This window comes from Canis aureus, chromosome 28 (assembly GCF_053574225.1).
Source record: "Canis aureus isolate CA01 chromosome 28, VMU_Caureus_v.1.0, whole genome shotgun sequence".
In the NCBI taxonomy this organism is placed as follows: Eukaryota; Metazoa; Chordata; class Mammalia; order Carnivora; family Canidae; genus Canis; species Canis aureus.
Window position 1 is genome coordinate 6,360,249 of NC_135638.1, and position 20,166 is coordinate 6,380,414.

The 20,166-nt window shown below is 39.9% G+C and overlaps 1 protein-coding gene across 2 annotated transcripts in view; it reads right to left on the minus strand.

The window, feature by feature from the left end:
* The window catches only part of DECR1 (2,4-dienoyl-CoA reductase 1), a 45,485-nt gene that overhangs the window by 23,825 nt on the left and 1,494 nt on the right, over positions 1 to 20,166 (minus strand). Inside the window, exons 2-5 of one of the 2 annotated variants that reach the window (XM_077876313.1) lie at positions 6,524 to 6,581; positions 3,930 to 4,132; positions 1,093 to 1,150; positions 887 to 973 (exon numbers count right to left, since the gene is read on the minus strand). In XM_077876313.1, coding sequence (XP_077732439.1) covers positions 887 to 973; positions 1,093 to 1,150; positions 3,930 to 4,051 — 267 coding nt within the window. In that variant the 5' untranslated portion in view covers positions 4,052 to 4,132; positions 6,524 to 6,581. The remainder of the gene's footprint in view (positions 1 to 886; positions 974 to 1,092; positions 1,151 to 3,929; positions 4,133 to 6,523; positions 6,582 to 20,166) is intronic. The other variant, XM_077876312.1, reaches the window with a different exon arrangement.

The following is a 20,166-nucleotide window of genomic DNA, read 5'->3' on the forward strand; positions in this document are numbered from 1 at the left end:
TCTACCATTTGTCTAACTGTATTTCAAGGAATCTCAAAATGTCCTTTAATTTCTGGTGACATGTTGGCTTAATTTAACCCAATGAAATTCTTGGTTGATAACATGTTTCCTCACCATCAATAAAGATTCTTCTTAGTTCTACTAGCAGATTCAATATTACTGGTCTGAAACTATCTTTAAGGTAGAACAGTCCTCTCTTGGGGCGCCTGGGTGGCTCAGTGGTTGAGCGTCTGCCTTCAGCCCAGGGCGTGATCCTGGAGTCCCGGGATCGAGTCCCACATCGGGCTCCCTGCATGGAGCCTGCTTCTCCCTCTGCCTGTGTCTCTGCCCCTCTCTCTGTGTGTTTCTCACGAATAAATAAATAAAATCTTTAAAAAAAAAAGAGACTATTGGAAGAAATTGCTTCTTTCCAATACATGAACCAAAACAACAGCAGAAATGCCTATGCACATCTCTGGTCTTAAAGGAAAAATCTGCAGTATCTTACAGGTTTCTTTACTTGTATCATTCTCCACTATTGATAGAGATAATCCAAAATTATTAGGAAAAGCAAAGCGCATGAATCATTTAAACTAGATATTATGCCCTTGGATAACTGCTCTTCTTATTTCATAATCTTATTACATAAAGTGAAATCAGGTTTGTTCTATACAACTGTAAATGCATTTTTTAAGTATTTCCGAAAGGCAGTGGTGTAGCAGTTCACCTAATCTGTTCGCTGCTCTGAGCAAAGCCAGCTCTTTGCTAAGGACAGAAAACAGGTGCTTCTCAACACAGCACTTGCTCACATCAATATTTTATTCCCTTAGTGCATCCTTAGCACATCTTGGTGGGTGTCATCAACATCAAACACCTCATACTTTGGCCTCAACACCATTACACTTACAGCAGGATGTCCTGCAACTTTAATCAATTCCGACACAGTCTTTTGCACCATTTCAGGATTCCTAATATCACACTGAATTGCATGAACCTGAAAAATACCAGAGAGAAAAGAGAATCCTAAATTTTTCAGACTTCTTAAACTAAAAACATGAATAAGTTATTTAAGCATGTTTTAATTCCTCAATCTGAATTAAATAACTATTTTACCTTATTTCCAGTCTGAGAAGAAATTTGTTCCGCGGTATCTTTTAAAACGTCAATGTTTCTAGAAATAAAGCACATGGTACTTTGTGTAAGCTCTGAAATAAGTTCATATTTTTCATCTTTTTAATTCCATAAATTAAAAAACAAAGAGAATCTATAGCTTAAACTGATGTAATTTTGACAAAATGCAAAAGCTGTATCTACAGTCAGCTTGAATGAATTCACTTTCTAAAAGTTAAACTAGTACAATTTTTATATATCTAATACTCAATTACTGAGTTATTTACTTTTATTTTATTTTTTTAAAAAATTTTATTTATTTATGATAGTAACACAGAGATAGAGAGAGAGAGAGAGAGAGAGAGGCAGAGACACAGGCAGAGGGAGAAGCAGGCTCCATGCACCGGGAGCCCGACGTGGGATTCAATCCCGGGTCTCCAGGATCGCGCCCTGGGCCAAAGGCAGGCGCCAAACCGCTGCACCACCCAGGGATCCCCGAGTTATTTACTTTTAAACTAATTATTTTATATCTACTCACAATTTTGAAGTTATTTCCTTAATAAAAAATACTGATTCAAAGGGGCACATGCACTCCACTGTTTGTAGCAGTGGATCAACAATAGCCAAATTATGGAAAGAGCCCAAATGTCCATCAACTGATGAATGGATAAAGAAGATGTGGGGTATGAATAAAGAATGAAGATATATATATATATATATATATATATATATATATATGAATGGATAAACAAGGAGTGGTGTGTGTGTGTGCACGTGTGCATGTCCGCATAATGGAATATTACTCAGCCATCAAGAAGAATGAAATCTTGCCATTGTAACAATGTGAATGGACCTAGAGAGTATTATTATGCTAGGGAAATGAGTCAGTCAAAGAAAGACAAATACTATATGATTTCACTCATGTGGAATTTAAGAAACAAAACAGATGAACATAGAAGAAGGAAAAAAAGAGAGAGAGGGAGGGAGGCAAACCATTGGAGACCCTTAACTATACAGAACAAACTGAGAGTTGCTTGAGGGGAGGTAGGTAGATGAGCTAAATAATGGGTAGTTAAGATGAGCACTGGGTGTTATATATAAGTGATGAATCACTAAATTCTATTCCTGAAACCAATATTATACTATATGCTAACTAGAATTTAAATAAAGACTTGAAACATGAAAAAAAATAAAATTATTTCCTTAATATATAATCACTTCTGTTCCCTTGCCCAAACCTGCTTTAGAAAGAAAACACATTCATGATATAATGTAAACTTACATTATACTATATAAAATCTGTTATGTATAAGATTTATGTTAGTAGATTTTAGACCAAATTTAAAGATATAAAAGCATTATATGCATTCAGTTTCACACTCTTGAAAGAAACACAAAAAAGAAACCGTAAATATAAAATATGAAGTGTTACAAAGAAAATAATACTTTAATATTTGTAAAAACACTATAATATTTTTAAAAAATGTTCAGGCCAATTTGCATTAAAGGAAACATCTGAAAGAAGTTCCTTTGGGCCTTTGTAAATTACATAGTGACTTGTCCTCATTCAGATTCCTATTCAGCCTATCTAAAAATTTTGCACTTTTCAAAATAGGAGGAAGTTGTAGATTTTGGGGCCTGTCTCTAAAGTTCTAGACTTACATACACTGTTATAGGGTCCCAGGATATGCCTAAATAAGAAATTCCATCTACATCGCCTTATCCTTCCTACATTTATCACAATAGATGTTTTGAAACATCTGTCCATCTTATAGAAAATGGAAGGGTTATACCCATTATCTTAGTACAAGGCTAACTATCCTTTGAAGCAGTAACTATAATCACTCCTAAATGAAAACAAAGCAGCCTCAATACAGTACTTTTTAACTTAAGCTTCAGGTTTAAGGAAAAAAAATTCTATCACTGAATTTGGTTAATATATACATCATCAATTTCATAATCAATCATTACTGATCTTCCTCAGCCTAAAAATGGGGTTACATCCTTGATAAACCCATCGTAAGTTAAAAATACCATAATTTGAACATGCATTTAATACACCTGACCTAGTAAACATCATTGCTTAACCTGGTCTAAAGGTTAAGCCAGGTTGACTTACATTAATGATTAACATTAGCCTATAACTGGGCAAAATCATTTGACACAAAGCCTGTTTTATAATAAATTATTGAATATCTCATGTAAACTTATTGAATACTGTACTGAAAGTGAAAAAGCAGGGCAGCCTGGGTGGATCAGCGGTTTAGCGCGGCCTTCAGCCCAGAGTGTGATCCTGGAGACCTGGTATCGAGTCCCACATCAGGCTCCCTACAGGGAGCCTGCTTCTCCCTCTCCTGTGTCTGCCTCTCTGTCTCTCATGAATAAATAAATAAAATCTTAAAAAAAAAAAAAAAAAAAACCAGAAGGGCTGTATGGGTACAAAATGGGTGTGAATATTATCATTTCCGTACCCTTATGACCAAGTGGCTGACTGGGAGCTGAAATGCACTGCTGGCATCATGAAAGAGTATCTTACCACATATTATTAGTCTGGGAAAAGTTTCAATTTCCAAGTATAGTTTCTACTGAATGTGTATCACTTTCACACCATTGTAAAGTCAAAAAGTCCTAAATTGAAATCAATGTAAATCATGGTCCATCTGTATTTCTAGCATTACAAATTATAACTGATTTTTCCAAGTAAATTTGTTTAAATAATCTAAAGGATATTTCATAGAAAATTAAAATCAAAAAACTCTGGTAAATGGTATTTTCAATATCATGGCACAGAACTATTTTATAATAGACTCTTGTCAGGCAATTTGCTGACCATGACTTACCGGCTGGCTATCACACACTGAGCACCCAGGCTGGACAGAAGGGCTGTCATTCCTTTACCAAGGCCAGTACCTCCTCCCGTAATAAATGCCACTTTTCCTTGAAAACTATTGGGCGGTAGCATCGCTTTTTGAAGGGGTGGGAAGAATTTAGACTGAAAAGCTTCATTGTTTTGATACAATATTTGTGTTCCATAACTGAAAAACTGAAAGGGAAAAATAGATTAATTGAAACTTTTGTAAATGCATTTCCACAAAATAGATGAATTTCAAAAAATTTACTCTTGAATGTACTGTTAATCAAATTCTTAGTTTAACAAACTCACTGTAAACATATTGTACTGTATTTAATCAATTATGACTCTTTTTCTACTGGGATGTTAAGTAAGATAGCAGAACGGTTAAAAGCATGGGCTTCGGAGCATGACTACATACGACAGAATTTTCTTCCTAGTTGTATAACCTGCAAGTGATTTAACCTCTTTGTGCCTCAATTTTCTTCTATAAACGGAGACAATAACAGAACCTTATTCATAGGACATTTTAAGTATCACATGAATAAATACAATTAAAATACCAAGACCATTCTTTAGTATATACTTATTATTTACAGGGGTTCTGCTTAAATTTAACTTTAAAAAGAACTAACCGAACAAGAAACAGTCAACAAAACTAAAAGACAACCTATGTAATGGGAAAAGATATTTGTAAATGTCTTATCAGATAAAGGGCTAGTATCCAAAATCCATAAAGAACTTATCAAACACAACACCCAAAAAATAAAGTTCCAGTCAAGAAATAAACAGAGGACATGAACAGATATTTCTCCAAAGAATACAAACATATGGCCAACAGACACATGAAAAATGCTCAACATCACTCCACATGCAGGAAATACAAATCAAAACCACAAGGAGATGCCACCTCACACTGATCACAATGGCTAAAATTAACAACTCAGGGATCAACAGATGTTGGCGAGGACACAGAGAATGGGGAACCCTCTTACACTGTTGGTGGGAATGCAAGCTGGTGCAGCCACTCTGGAAAATGGTATGGAATTAAAAACAGAGCTCGCCCATGACACAGCAATCACACTACAAGGTATTTATTTAAAGGACAGAACCATAGTGATCCGAAGGGGCACATGCAATCCAATGTTTATAGCAGCAATGTCCATAATAGCCAAAATATGGAAAGAGCCCACATGTCCATTGACAGATGAATGGATAAAGAGGATGTGGAATATATATATAATGGAATATTCCTCGGCCATCAAAAAGAATGAAAACTTGCCATTTGCAATGATGTGGATGGAACTAGAGGGTATCATGCTAAGCGAAATAAATCAGAGAAAGATAAATACCATATGATTTCACTCATATGTGGAATTTAAGAAACAGAACAGATGAACATAGGGGAAGGGAAGGAAAAATAAAATGAAAATTGAGAGGGAGACGCTGAACTCTAGGAAACAAACTGAGGGGTGCTGGAGGGGAGGTGAATGTGGGATAAGGTACCTGGGTGATGGGCATTAAGGAGGGTGCTTGATGGAATGAACACTGGGTGTTATACGTGACTAATAAATAACTAAATTCTACCTCTGAAACTAATAAAAAATTTAAAAAGATGTTAGTTGAAAGATGCATTCTTTTAAAAAGATGCAAAAAAAAGAACATAAAGCATATTCATCTTTTAACAAGAATAATTTGGATAAAAATCACATTCCGTTTTTGAATCACTGAAGAAAATTATTAAAATCTCCTCATAAGGCTTATTAAATCAAATTCCTCTTCCTATATTGTCCTTTGGATAATAAATTTACAACAGATGACTACTTGTTATATTTGAAATAGGGGAAAAATAACAATTTACACTAAAAATGTATGTATTGTCCTATCTTATGTCTTACAACTCACATTCTCACATTACTTGTGAAAATCACTGCCATTCTCTCATTTAATTATAAAAACAAACTTTAAGTGTTGAACATAATAACAAACAATAAAGAGCTAATTTTATTAAGTGCTTACCATGTGTCAGGATTCGATATCAAACCAGTTCATTTTCACCACCCCATTAAATAGGTATTATTTTTACCCCACTGTACAGGAGGTCCCAGAGAAGTTAAATATATTGCCCAAGTTATGGAACCAAGATTCAAATGTGATCTGGCTCCAGAGCCCTCCCCATCACCTTGTGTATTTCCTCCCTGGCTGAACTCCTACAGAGCTTAATGATCACACCAAAGAGGCACATGATATTCCCCATCAGGTCATGGTTGGAAGATTAAAATCCCAGAATCTATCATTTCCTGCTAGAATATTCCTGTAAGCCAAGTGGGCTGCCATCAGTTGGCCTGGGATACCCGGAAAATTTCTCTTAAGGAAACAACTGGTAATGTGGGCAATGATTTACACAAGAAAATGTGTACGATATGATATTAAGTAAAAAAAAAAAAAAAAAAGTATATAATATGTTCTTAACTATAAATAGAAATACATGCTTAAAAAAAAGATTAATGAAGTAACAACAGTAAGTAGTAGATTCAACATTTATCATTTGCCAAGGTCTACTAAAGACTTTCAGTGCATTACCTCACAACAATCCTATATGGTGAATTCTGCTGTTATCCCCAATTTATAGATGGAAAAGCTGAAAAATAGAAAGGTCAATTAACCAACTTTTAAAGAAGTAGAAAAATAGGAAGTAGAAAAGACTTGATGTGTCCAAGATGTCTGACTTCAGAGTCCATCCATTTACCTTCCTTACACAGTTATTATCTCTAGATGATGAGTTTACAGATTATTATTTTTGCTTTTTGTTTGATTTTCAGTATTTTCAAAATCTTTTCAATAAGAATGATTTGCTTTTGTAATCAGGAAAAAAATGTTGGAAGACAAAATTTGAAAACATGTATAAAATAATTGAAGATAAATTTGTGAATCTGATTATGTTCCATGCTGGTCATTGTATTTCCTTTAGCTTCATGTTGACAAAGCATTTTCTTTTTGCATCCTTTTGCCAAAGCATAATAACCCAAGCGACCTACAATAATCTTTCTCTACAAAAATGGCAGTTTTACTTAAGGCTGCCACTGCCTCCAGGACTATTACATTAAGATGATGAATCAGGAAATTTGCACAAGTAGGCTGGTGAGTTTGTCATTTCCTGTTAATAATGAAAAAATGTGTTCTAATTTTCCAAAGGCTCTAAAATGAATTTTTACTTATTTAGTGCTGATTTGTATAGGGAATGTGACACGGTACTTTATGAAAGATAAATTAAGTAAATAAAATATTTGTATACAAACATTTTGTATTTATCTTAAAACATTTTCTCAATTTCCTCAATAATGGAAGAATATAGAGGTAAAAATATAATCACTTTGATAACAAGCCCTAGTAAGTGTCTATAAGGTATCAGGTGACTACACAGCACAGGCATACCTGTTGTGTTTTACTTGATCTAATCAATACTGATTTTTCCCAGCAAACAAAACTGAAGAAATTGATAGGCTATTTTATTTCATTACCTTCTGATAATTCATAGCATAAATGCTATTAAATATTAAATCCAAACCATCTGTCTGCCTAAAAACAAGTTGTTCATTTTAATATTAAGACCCATAGAAAAAAAAAAAAAAAGACCCATAGAAATGAACAGACCTCACAGAATCTTGTGGTATTCCGTCTCCTATTTCTACAGAGGATCTTGAATAACCTGAAACAGCATTTTGGCCATTTCTTTTTGAGTCATAGAAAGTGGATACAAATTACCTTGCTTTGTGTTTTTTCCAGAAATAAGTTGTCTTTTGAAAGTAGATATAACATCTTTCATATCAAGATTGATTTCTTTGAACATCTTTATTTTTAAAAATTTTTTAATTTAAATTCAAGTTAGTTAACATATAGTGTATTATTAGTTTCAGGGGTAGAATTCAGAGATTCACCAGTTGCATAGAATACCCAATGCTGATTCCATCAAGTGCCCTCCTTAATGCCCATCCCCCACCCACCTCCCCTCCAGTTACCTTCAGTTTGTTCCCTATAGCTGGGTCTCTTATGGTTTGTCTTCCTCTCTCTCTCTCTCTCTCTCTCTCTCTCTTTCTGTTTTTATCTTATTTTTCCTTCCCTTCCCCTATGTTCATCTGTTCTGTTTCTTATATTCCACATATGAGTGAAATCATACGGTATTTGTCTTTCTCTGGACATCTCTAAAATCTAAAACTCTTAAAATTCTCTAACATCTTCCACTTTGGCAAACAAATTTGCTTACTAGAAGTTCTAAAATTGGGATGCCTGGGTGGTTCAGCGGTTAAGCGTGCCTCCCTTCGGCTCAGGGCATGATCCTGGAGACCCAGGATCGAGTCCCGCATCGGGCTCCCTCATGGAGCCTGCTTCTCTCTCTATGTCTCTGCCTCTCTCTTTCTGTGTCTCTCATGAATAAATAAAATATTTTTAAAAAGTTATAAACCCCCCCCAAAAAAGTATCAGCTATCATCTGCCCTCCCTCCATACTCATGACTCTCTTACATCATATAAATAATATCTTCCTCCTTCATATGGTTCTAAATGATAGCATCTAAACTAATGAAAAGCGATCATACTTCTAATTGTCAGAATGGCAAATCCTTTAAAGAGTCTTGACTGTCTCTTCCCTGGAGGATGAGAACTGTATAGCATCGAGATTAATTCTTAAATTACCAAAGTATTTTGACTGGTCTCAAATGTCTAGAATAAACACCTACAATAAACACAGACTGGTGACCCAAGCCAGATGTTTTGTTATTAGGCCTGCTCAATATTTTAAAATTTTTGAGCCAATATTTAGAATTCAGGTAAAATTCAAAAGCTCTACCAACTCTTAGGTCCAGCTTCTGCAACCACTGTCATTTGAGTGCCTTACTCCTCATCTAAATAAAACCCAAGAAACCAATACAAAATGTAAAGGGGAAAAATGGTTTTTCCTCTTTTATATAGCAATGTAGAAATAATTGTTTAATGTTCTAGGTACACTATTAAGAAAATTGAGTTTCAAATCTATAAATATCATTAACAACATGCAGAATTTGTGGAGCTAAAGAAGGTAATTTAACTCTTAGCTTCGCTATCTCACCATCATTGTCACTATTACTAATTGACCGGGCCTCCACATTAAAAGCCCATACCTCAAAAACACTGATGTCCATGAGGCGCCTGGGTGGCTGAGTTGGTTAAGCATCTGTCTTCAGCTTAAGTCATCATCTCAGGGTCCTGGGATCCAGCCCCATGTTAGGTTCTCTGCTCATCGGGGAGTCTGCTTCTCCCTTTTCCCCACCTCACCCCACTCCTACATGCACTCTCTCGCTCTCCCAAATAAATGAAAACTTAAAAAAACAACAACACTGATGTCCTCTAGAGTCAAAAATACAAAAATTAAGCTGTTTAGCCTGGCATTCAAGCTGGACAATATGGCCTCAACCTACCTTCCCAGCTCTACTTCTTACCAGTTCCACCACTTAGAGGTATATACTCTATGCTCAACAACCCCTCAGCATTCCTGAAACTTGCCAACAACTTTCTCCTTCTGGCCTTTGCTTCTGATTTCTCATCTACCTGAACTACTCATTTTATTCTCCCACCTTGCAGGACCAGCCTTCAAAACCAAGCCAAAGTGTCAAAAACTGTTGATATTTTTAAAACATGTCTCAATTAAAAATGGGCCCAATGAATCCCTCCCTCCATCAGAATCTGTTTTCCTCACCAGACTGTGAGCATCCAGGAAGATAGAAGAGCATCCATTCACTACTAAACAGGGTTTCTAACACCAATTAGAAATAAGCATTCAGTAAATGCTTGTTCCATTGACTGTAACAAAATCACATGAGTGCAGACGTAGAGTCTTAATGGTGCTATGGATATAAATTCAGCTCTCTGTACTTCATCAAGTTGAAATAAGTTACTTCCAATAACTCTAAATTATGCCTTTTCAAAAATTAGCCCCTCGAATCCAAATCTATTGATTTGTGAATCAGTCATTTGCAAATGGAAAAACTGGGCAAAGGCCTTAAGATAGTCCGCATGCAAAAAAATACATACTATCATATTTATAAGTAAGTGAATGTTAATTAAACAAAGATAATCATTTTTTTCTCACAAGATTGGTAAGGTTCAAGATTTCATAATACATAATACAAAACAAAATAGCTTATTAAAGTCACTCTTACATTCTGTTGATATGAATTGGGGCAACTTCTCTGGAGGCCAATTTGGTAACGTATTATCAAAATATTATCTAAACAATACACAACCTTTGGCCCAGCAACTCCACATTTAGGAATTAACCCAAAAGATATACTCATTCATTTGGGTGGGAGGGAGAAGCTATGTTCAAAAATATATACTAAGATGAAAATGAAATTAACAATTTTATTTACAATCACATCAAAAAGAAAAAGTGCTTACTAATAAATTTAATAAAAGAAGTACAATACTTATAAATTAAAAACTATAAAATGTCATTAAGTCTTATAGAATGCCTAAATAAATAAAAAGACATCCTGTGTTCATGGATTAGAAAACTTAACTTTTAAGATTGCAATACTCCCCAAATTGATATACAGACTCAATAAAACCCATATCAAAATCCCAGTTGGCTTTTTGCAGAAGTTGACAAGCGTATCTCAAAATTCACTTTTAGGGACTCAGAAATGCAAGGAACACAGAACAGTCAAACATAATATATGAAAGCATTGGTTGTAATAAAAAATACTAGAAAACAATAGATCAGCATTTCAGTAGGGGGTATACCCAGCCAATTAGGGCACATCCATATAACAAAAAACTATGTATCGTTTAATATAGTCTATTCTAATAATAGTATGTACTTATCCAAACTTTCAACAAATATTTGTTGAATACCAACAATGCGAAGCATTACATTTAAGGGAAAAATCCAAGGTAGGGAAATAAATATAAAATGCTCCCAATTGTGTGGTCTTTTAATGAAAATATCTTCATACATATGCTGATACATGAACAAAAATTGTTGGGAGGATCCACAAGAAACTATTCATAGCACTAACCTCTTGGAAGAGGGACTTTTTGTATAGTCAGTGCATATTGTAATGTTGAGTGTTAGGTATGTTCATAAATTAATATTTTATTAAAAATAGTTAACACAGGGGCACTCACATGGCTCAGTCGGTTGAATGTCCGACTCTTGGTTTTGGCTCAGGTCATGATCTTGGGGTTGTGGGACTGAGAGCCCAGCACAGGGCTCCCCACCCAGTGGGGAGTCTGCTTCCCCTCTGCCTCTTCCCTCTATCCCCACCCCGCTCATGCACGTGCTCTAAGTAAATAAATATTTTTAAAAAGTTAACACAAATCAAATCATATATGCAAGCACACAATATAAAAAGGATATAGAGGAAAACAAAGTTATAGCAAGAACACTAGCATATGATCAGTGTTACAAGGATTTATTTAAAGTTTAAGTATTGTATGTTCCATACTTAAGTGTGAGCTATACTTAGAAGGAAAATGAAAGATGTTCATAATCTGGTTTTTTTTTTTTTTGGAGTTTCTAAATACCTGTTGGTTTAGATTGACACGAATTTTTTTTAAAGATTTTATTTATTTATTCGTGAGAGACACACAGAGAGAGGCAGAGACACAGGCAGAGGGAGAAGCAGGCTCTCTGTGGGAAGCCTGATGCGAGACTTGATCCCAGGATCCCAGGATCACGCCCTGAGCTGAAGGCAGATGCTCAACCACTGAGCCACCCAGGCATCCCAACATGAATATTTTAAGAATAAATTTATCCTGACTCCGGTTCACAAGATGAGACCTTTGCAGACTGTCATATAAAAACATCAGCTTGGTGAAGACCTGACAATCTTAGTTTTCAAAGGATGACTTTGAAAAATGCATATTTTTGCATTCCCAATGCAACTCAATAGTCTATGCACACAGTAAGCCTCCAATAACTGCTTCTTGATTTATTTTGTCCAGTTGCTAGAAGGCACACGTCTGTGCCCTACATGCACTTTTTTTTTAAACATTTTATTTATTTATTCATGAGACACACAGAGAGAGAGAGAGAGAGAGAGAGAGAGACAGGCAGAGACATAGGCAGAGGGAGAAGCAGGCTCCATGCAGGGAGCCTGACACAGGACTCGATCCCGGGCCTCTAGGACCAGGCCCTGGGCTGAAGGCGGTGCTAAACCGCTGAGCCACCTGGGCTGCCCATGCTTGTACTTTTCAATGCCTAGACCACTGCCACTGCAGCCATGGAGGTAGCTCTCAGCTGGATGCATCTGGAAATACAAGAGGGAGCTGGGCAGGATGCTCTGTATTGATACTCCAATACAGGAACAGATAATGCTGCAGAATGAAGAACTGTCCCACCCACTAATACCATTAGTGATCCCACCAATTGGAAAAGAAACAGAGAGCCCAAACTCTACCCACATCTATGGCTTGCCATGGGCCGTTCTGCGCTCAAGCTCGGTGCCTGTGTGGATTGCTTGAGTACCTCCGCCCTCTCCTTAACTGAGAGCAGGGCACAGCACCAGAGGCCACTGATATTATAAGCTTCTGCAGAACACAGATCTCGTTGCCACAGCAACTGGAAGGTAAGGCTGAGCAAATATAAAAGAAAGTTAGCTGGACTCCAGGTTGCAGAGGCTAGGCTGAATTACGCAGCTGTTGCCAGTAGCAAGACAGAGATTACATTTTTAAGTAATGATACATCTTATAGCAATGAACAGGAGTCCTTGAAAAAGGAGCTGCTCTGTGCTTCAGGGTATACTTCCCATTTTTATTACAGTTCTTACCGGTCTACAGTGAGATGTGGACCAAACAGATGCTTCACCAATACTTCCCAATAAAAGGAGATGAAATCAAGGAGATAAATTAGCAGGCAGTTTGAAATTTTGGGTTTTTTTTGTTTTGTTTTCTGTTTTTTTTTTGGTTTTTTTTTTTTTTTTGCAGTTTGAAATTTTGAATGTGGGTCTTCACTATGCTTACCTCTCTTCTGAGTAATCCCATCGATCCCCATCACATTAGCCGTAACTAACATAATTATCTTTTTTAAACCAAAAAAATAGAACCCCTGCTCTTGAAAAGGTTTTGTTTTGAATTGAGATTTGTGCATATGAAAAAAATATTAGAGATAAACATGATATTATGATTTGGGATAGTTAATTCATTTACCTATTTTTAACAAGTTTTGTTTTTTTTAAGATTTTATTTATTTACTTGAGACAGAGAGAAGGAGAGAGTGAGCTTGAGCTGGGGCCAGGGGGCTGGGGGAGAAGCAGAGAGAGAAGGAAAGGCAGGCTCTCCACTGAGCAGGGAGCCTGACTTGGGGCCCATTCCTGGGACCCTGGGATCATGACCTGAGCCAAAGGCAGATGCTTAACTCACTAAGCCACTCAGGTGCCCCTATTTTTAACAAGTTTTTAAGGAGCATCCCCCATGCCCCAGGCACTGTTCTAGAAAATAGCAATACAGCAGGGAGCAAAATAAATATAATATTCTACCTTGAGAGATTATTTTTGGATGGAGGGGCATAAATTAAAGAATACGTATACTTACATAGTATATTACAGGCTAACACACACGGTGTGGGGTAAAAATAAGGCACAGCATAGGGATGGAGAGTTGCTATTTTAAATAGAGTGGTCAGGAAGGGTCTGAGGTGAATTTGAATAAAGACCTAAAAAAGGTGAGAGAATGAGTGCCACAGTTCTTTCAGGCAGAGGGGAGAGTAAATGCCAGGGCCATGACCAGCAAGCCGAGGAAGTCAGAGGGCCAGTGTGGCTGGAGTGGAAGGAGGGAGGGTGGCAGGGGTGGGAGGCCAATCAGGTCAAGAAGACTGGATCGGGGGGATGCCTGGGTGGCTCAGCGGTTGAGCACCTGCCTTTCAAGGGCTCAGGGTGTGATCCTGGGGTCCCGGGATAGAGTCCCACGTCGGGCTCCCTGCATGAGCCTGCTTCTCCCTCTGCCTATGTCTCTTCCTCTCTCTCTCTGTGTGTGTCCCTCATGAATAAACTTTAAAAATCTAAAAAAAAAAAAAAAAAAAGGAAGATTGGATCAGGGGCACCCGGGAGCTCGGTGGTTACACACCTGCCTCCAGGTCAGGTCATGATCTCAGAGTCCCGAGATCAAGCCCCTATAAACGAATAAAATCTAAAAAGATGAAGAAGATTGGATCATGAAGGCTGAGTCAACCACACGATGTGCACTAAACTTTTACTCTGAGTCCAGTGGAAAACATCTGTGACGTTTTGAGCAGAGGATCTGCCTTAGGTGTTCGGAGGACTGCTCTATACTGTTTTGCCTGCGATGCTGAGAAGGAATGTAGGAGGCAAGGCTGGGAGCAGGGATGGTGCTTTTGCCGCAGGTGAGGCAGGAGGTGACCTGGATGCCATCATCAGAAGGGACAGGACTTAGCAAATGAAATTACTTGCTGGTAAAAAGGCCCCAGAAAGTGAGGATATAATAAATTATCGCCGTACCTCAAAGCCCAACCTCAGCACATACCGACCTATTTCACGGAAGGCAGATAAAGCGTCCCCCCCTTTCCTGAAAAGATGAAGCCCATTCAGCTGAGAGAGCCTTCTCCACCTCTCTCCCCTTTACCTCACTCTTAGCACTGCCTTTGTGTTTTGGACGGGAAGGTTCAACTCTGAGCTAGAAGGAAGTGGGGCTCATCAGACGGAGGGTGTGGGTCTAGGGGAGATAAGGAGGGCGGCAGTGATCCAGACAACACTCTCCACCCGTATGTAACACGTAGTCTAGCCTGAATTCGGAAGCCAAGCAGCTGGAAGCGCTGAGCAAGGAGGGGAGAGCTGAAGATGAGCGAAGTTTCCATGGCTACTCGCTGGGCGCTGCTACAAAGGACGGGATCGACGTGGGAAGACCCAGGCCGGAGGACTGAAGACAAGGAGTTCTGTACTGGAAACGCCAGAGCTGCAACACCTGGGGGACACTCAGGTGAACACACGTAACCCGCAGCTGGAAATACCGGGCTCGCAACATCACTCCGTAACTGTGAAAGCAAGCACTTCCACCGCCACGCAATGCGGTGTGGGAGCCGCCCCAGCCTGGAAGGGACCAAAGTATGGCTGTCCCCTTACTCTTAACCTACTTATATTTACCCAGGCATTTCTTTTTTTTTTTTTTTTTTAAGATTTTATTTATTCATTAGAGACACAGAGAGAGGCAGAGGGAGAAGCAGGCTCCATGCAGGGAGCCTGATGTGGGACTTGATCCCAGGACTCCAGGATCACGCCCTGAGCCAAAGGCAGATGCTCAACCGCTGAGCCACCCAGGTGTCCCATACCCAGGCATTTCGGATTCCAAGACGAACCATCACCTCAGAAAGAGAACAGCGTAGGACAGCTGAGAACGCTGATCGTTTTCTACCTGGAATTTTCTTCAAAAACCAAGGGTTGCCAAACCCTGATGGAATGCCTTTTACTATGGGCTGTAGACAACCCTGGCTCACTTCAGACATGCCCTCCTCTCTCGATGTGCTTTGTAACGATCTTTGTAGAGATCTACATATTCTTTTAATATTATAAAATGAGCGTTATTCGTTTTGGGAAGGAGATTGTTTGGACATTTCTTCACATACATATATCTGAGCTCTGAAGCCACCATTCATCCAAGTGACTGCCTCTAAGGACTCCTCCAAGTCGTCTTTCTCTTCACCTGACACATCCCGTCCATTGCCAAGACCCCAGTCCGTATCTTTCCTCTCTATGCACTGCTCAACTTCAGAGGCCCGTATCTCCTGTCGCCCACAAATACGGAGGTCCCACCTTATGTCATCTGTTACCTTGTCTCTAGCCGCCAGCGTCTCCTCTCTCCAGTCTGTCTCCAGAACACTGCAAACCTGCTCATGGCACTTTTCACCTTAAGCTCAATCTACGGCTCCTGGGAGCTGCACAAAGTCCAGATTCCTTAGCTTCACACAGCTCATCAAGTCTTTGTGACTTGGCTCTTGCCCATCTCTGCCTCCTCTTCTCCCTCTGCTTTACCTCCTGGAAATCTGCACTCAGGAAAACAAAACACTCAGGGTTCCCCAAATATAGATTGTCTTCTACCTCCCTATTTATACCAGATCGATCCCACATCATACAACACTCATCACTCGAAGTTAGTTCTGAGAGTTCCGATGCCTTTCCTAACACTCCCAGACACAGTGAACATTCTCATCTCCATCCCTGTAGCCAACGTCCCCCTGCAAGTGCCCTCTCTCACTGCCACTGCCCTTAGCTCAGGGGCCAAAGACAGAAATCAGGGCTTCCGTCTCATACCGCACATCCAAACCAAAGTTGTCTGATTTAGTCCTAAATAGCTCCATTTAGGACTGTGCAGACCCATTGCTTGTTTGGACTTGTAGTCTCCCTAGATCAAGTCTTACCTGCTAAGTATCACTTCCCTGCTCACAACTATGATGGTGCCGTATCACCTCAACATGGCCCAATCTTCCTTCTTCTTGCACACCAACAACCAATCACAAGGCCTCTCAATTTACCTCCTAAATATCCCTTGACTTGGGAGTCTCTAAGCATCCACAGCCACTCCTATCTGAGGCCACCATGGAGAGAAGAGTACCCGGATTTGACTACATGCCTCTGTTTTTATCGCCACTCCCACGCACGCTGTCAGGACGGAGCTCTCACTCCTCAGTGTGGCCCACTGGCTGTCCACCAGCTTGCCTCTCCACTCTCTACCTGTACACTTTAGCCTGGACCCGTCACACAGGCCACTCTCCCACCTAGAACCTTCTTACTCATACTCCTCCCCTTGGGGTCTCAGCCTAGGTGTGTACTCCAAAACACATTCCCATAAAATTGCACACTCCTCCCACTGGGGGTGGGAAATGCTTCTCTCCTGACCCAGATGTTTCCCTGCAACCCCAGGCTTCTCTGCACACCCTTAGTTTCCCTGTCTCCACAGAGATAGTTTATCTGACTGGTAAATACTGAAAGAATAATTGGGCACACCAATTCCTCCTCTTGAGTCAGCTGCCCTGAGAGAGCAATTCTGCTGTCCTTCTGAAGCAGCAAGTCTGCCTAATGCAGGAGGTCCGGTTAACAGGTAACAGGGGCAGCTGGCTCTCACGTGGAATGGTAACAAGTGACACTTTGGCCTCAGTCTGTACTCTTATTTTTCAAACTGGAGAAGACAGATGCTTTTTATGTTGGACCTCTTCTGAGATCAAGAGCGCTCATCATAATACTTAACTATATTATACCAAAATGTCATTAAGAGTATAAGCTTCCTGAGAGCAGGAACCAGCTCTTTTGCTCATCCTTATACCCCTGGGACCCTGTCTAGCACCTAATAAAGGCCTAAAATACGCCCACCGTGTCCTGCCCCCAGCAACCTGTCCAGTCTCATCTCCATGCACTTCTCTCTGAACCCGTATTTTAAACTCCACAATACTAAACCACTCTTTTTTTTTTTTTTTTTTTAAGAAATAGGCTATGCTCCCTTACTTCTTGATATATGCTATTCCTTAGGTCCAGATCACATACATGTGAGGCCCCATATATTCCAACTCCTCCTTTAAAAGTCAGCCCTGGAAGCCACCTCCTCCATGAAGCCTTCACCACCTCCTCCAGACACACACCATTCTGCTTACATATGCATTCCAACATACACCTGCATTTTCACAGTCTACTCACGTCTTGTGTGACCTCCTAGACTACGGTTTTTCAGACACTTACATGTTATATAAAGCATACTAAGAAATACACCTTATATGGCAACACAGTACGCATTCATTCATGTGACAGATATTTATTATGTTTGTTCTATACTAGACAATATTCTAGGCCTAGAAGTACAGCAGTAAACACACAAGATATAAATCCTTGCCTCCAGGAAGTTTATATTCTGGAATTTTAGTTTGGGTACACAAAGATTTCTTAAGCTTTCCAGACAGAAAATACAGAAGGAAAAAAAAATCCACTAGCCTTACATTTTTCCCTGACAATATTCAGTGTTAGAAGACAATGAAAACGATGTTGATTCAGTTCTGAGGGGAAAATAAATATAATACATCCAAGTAAAATGATGCCTGTGTACCCATCTTTTTTTATCAGCATAGACACCTGGAATGATGTTCACCAAATCTCAACCCTGGTTATTTCTGGGTGGCCAGATTAGGGTCCTATGTTACTTTTTTTAAAACTATATTACCTGAATCTATATTGGTCGGGTATCATTTTTATAAAAATCCTAAAGTTACGACCCTTGATAAAAACAAAAGGAAAGAAGGTATGGCAGTGTGCATCACAGACACCTAATATTTAGTCCACAATAGAAAAAAATGATATATTAAAAAAAAAAAAAGATTTCACAAAGTAAACTTAACCTTACTACACTTACATGAGATGAATTCTGGTATTTTGTATTCTATCCCAATTTTTTTTTCTTACTCATCTTGCCCCATAAGACTGATTTCTGTGTCCACTCTTGTTTATCCATAGCTTGAAAAATATATGAGACTTAATGATGGTATAGATATCTTTCCCGCCAAGTAGCTCCGAACGATGCCCAACATGTAATAGGCACTTAAATAGCATTTCCTGATAAAACAACTGAGAGTGTGCCCCTTTTCCTGAGTACAACTGACAGCGACTTGAGAGCAGAGATTGTTTTTTGTTTTTTTAATCTTTATACCCCAACGAGCTCTGTGCCCCTAGCCGGGCACAGAGCTCATTGGCAATAAATATTTGTTGCGTTGAATTGAGGCCTACTAGCTAACCAGCACGATTTAAGACACTTCATAAACACATTTAACAAAGAAAACATTTTCCTTGGTTCTTGCTCAACAAAAATACTCACATTGGGAGTTCTAACTGTAATAACTAGTATTTGCCCACAGAAACATGATGTTCCCTGGAACCACCTCCCACTTCACAGACAGGAAAATGCTTCTCCCAGGAATTCAAACCCAAGGCGGCAGGTGCCAGGAAAACAAAACACACCAAAAGGAGCTTCTGTTGGCTCTGAACTCTGACCCTCAAAACTTCTGTTTTTCTTAAGCAAAAGAATTCCAAAATTGTCAGAGTACAATTAATTTTTAAATGAGTTCCGCTTGCCCCCCCCAACTGTTTTTTGTCTAATGGTGTCCGAAGAATTGGGATACAGTCTGCGTGATTGATTTTATTATCTTATTATTACAGTCCTAATGATTTGGGGGAAGGGAGGGTTGTATCAAAAAACCTCTGAAGACTTTTCTAACCTCACAGCTGTTGTACAAAGACAAGGTTCTTTGAGAAGAGGTCAGAAAACAGGCTTCTTTCACAGTGACCTACAACCAGAATATTTACAGGAAAATCATATCAGCAAAACCTTATTGTCAAACAAACAGCACTCTTTAAAACAAAGTTCTGGGGCAGCGGCGGGGGGTGGGGGGGTCAGATGGGGTTGGAGGGGGGGCTCAGCGGGTTAGCGCCGCCTTCAGCCCAGGGCCTGATCCTGGAGACCCGGGATCGAGTCCCACAGGGATAGAGTCCTGGGGATAGAGACGCGCGGGGATAGAGTCCCACGGGGATAGAGTCCCGCGAGGATAGAGTCCCGGGGATAGAGTCCTGGCGATAGAGCCCCGCGAGGATAGAGTCTCGGGGATAGAGTCCCATGGGGATAGAGTCCCACGGGGATAGAGTCCCACTAGGATAGAGTCCCACTAGGATAGAGTCCCACGGGGATAGAGTCCCGGGGATAGAGACATGCGGGGATAGAGTCCCACGGGGATAGAGTCCTGGGGATAGAGACGCACGGGGATAGAGTCCCGGGGATAGAGTCCCGGGGATAGAGACATGCGGGGATAGAGTCCCACGGGGATAGAGTCCTGGGGATAGAGACGCACGGGGATAGAGTCCCGGGGATAGAGTCCCACAGGGATAGAGTCCTGGGGATAGAGACGCGGGGATAGAGTCCCATGGGGATACAGTCCCACGGGGATAGAGTCCCATAGAGTCCTGGGGATAGAGACACGCGGGGATAGAGTCCCATGGGGATAGAGTCCCACGGGGATAGAGTCCCGCAGGGATAGAGTCCGGGATACAGTCCCATGGAGATAGAGGACCGCAGGGATAGTCCCGCGGGGATAGATTCCCACAGGGATAGAGCCCCGGGGATAGAGTCCCATGCGGATAGAGTCCTGTGAGGATAGAGACCCACGAGGATAGTGTCCCGAGGATAGAGTCCCATGGGGACAGAGTCCCATG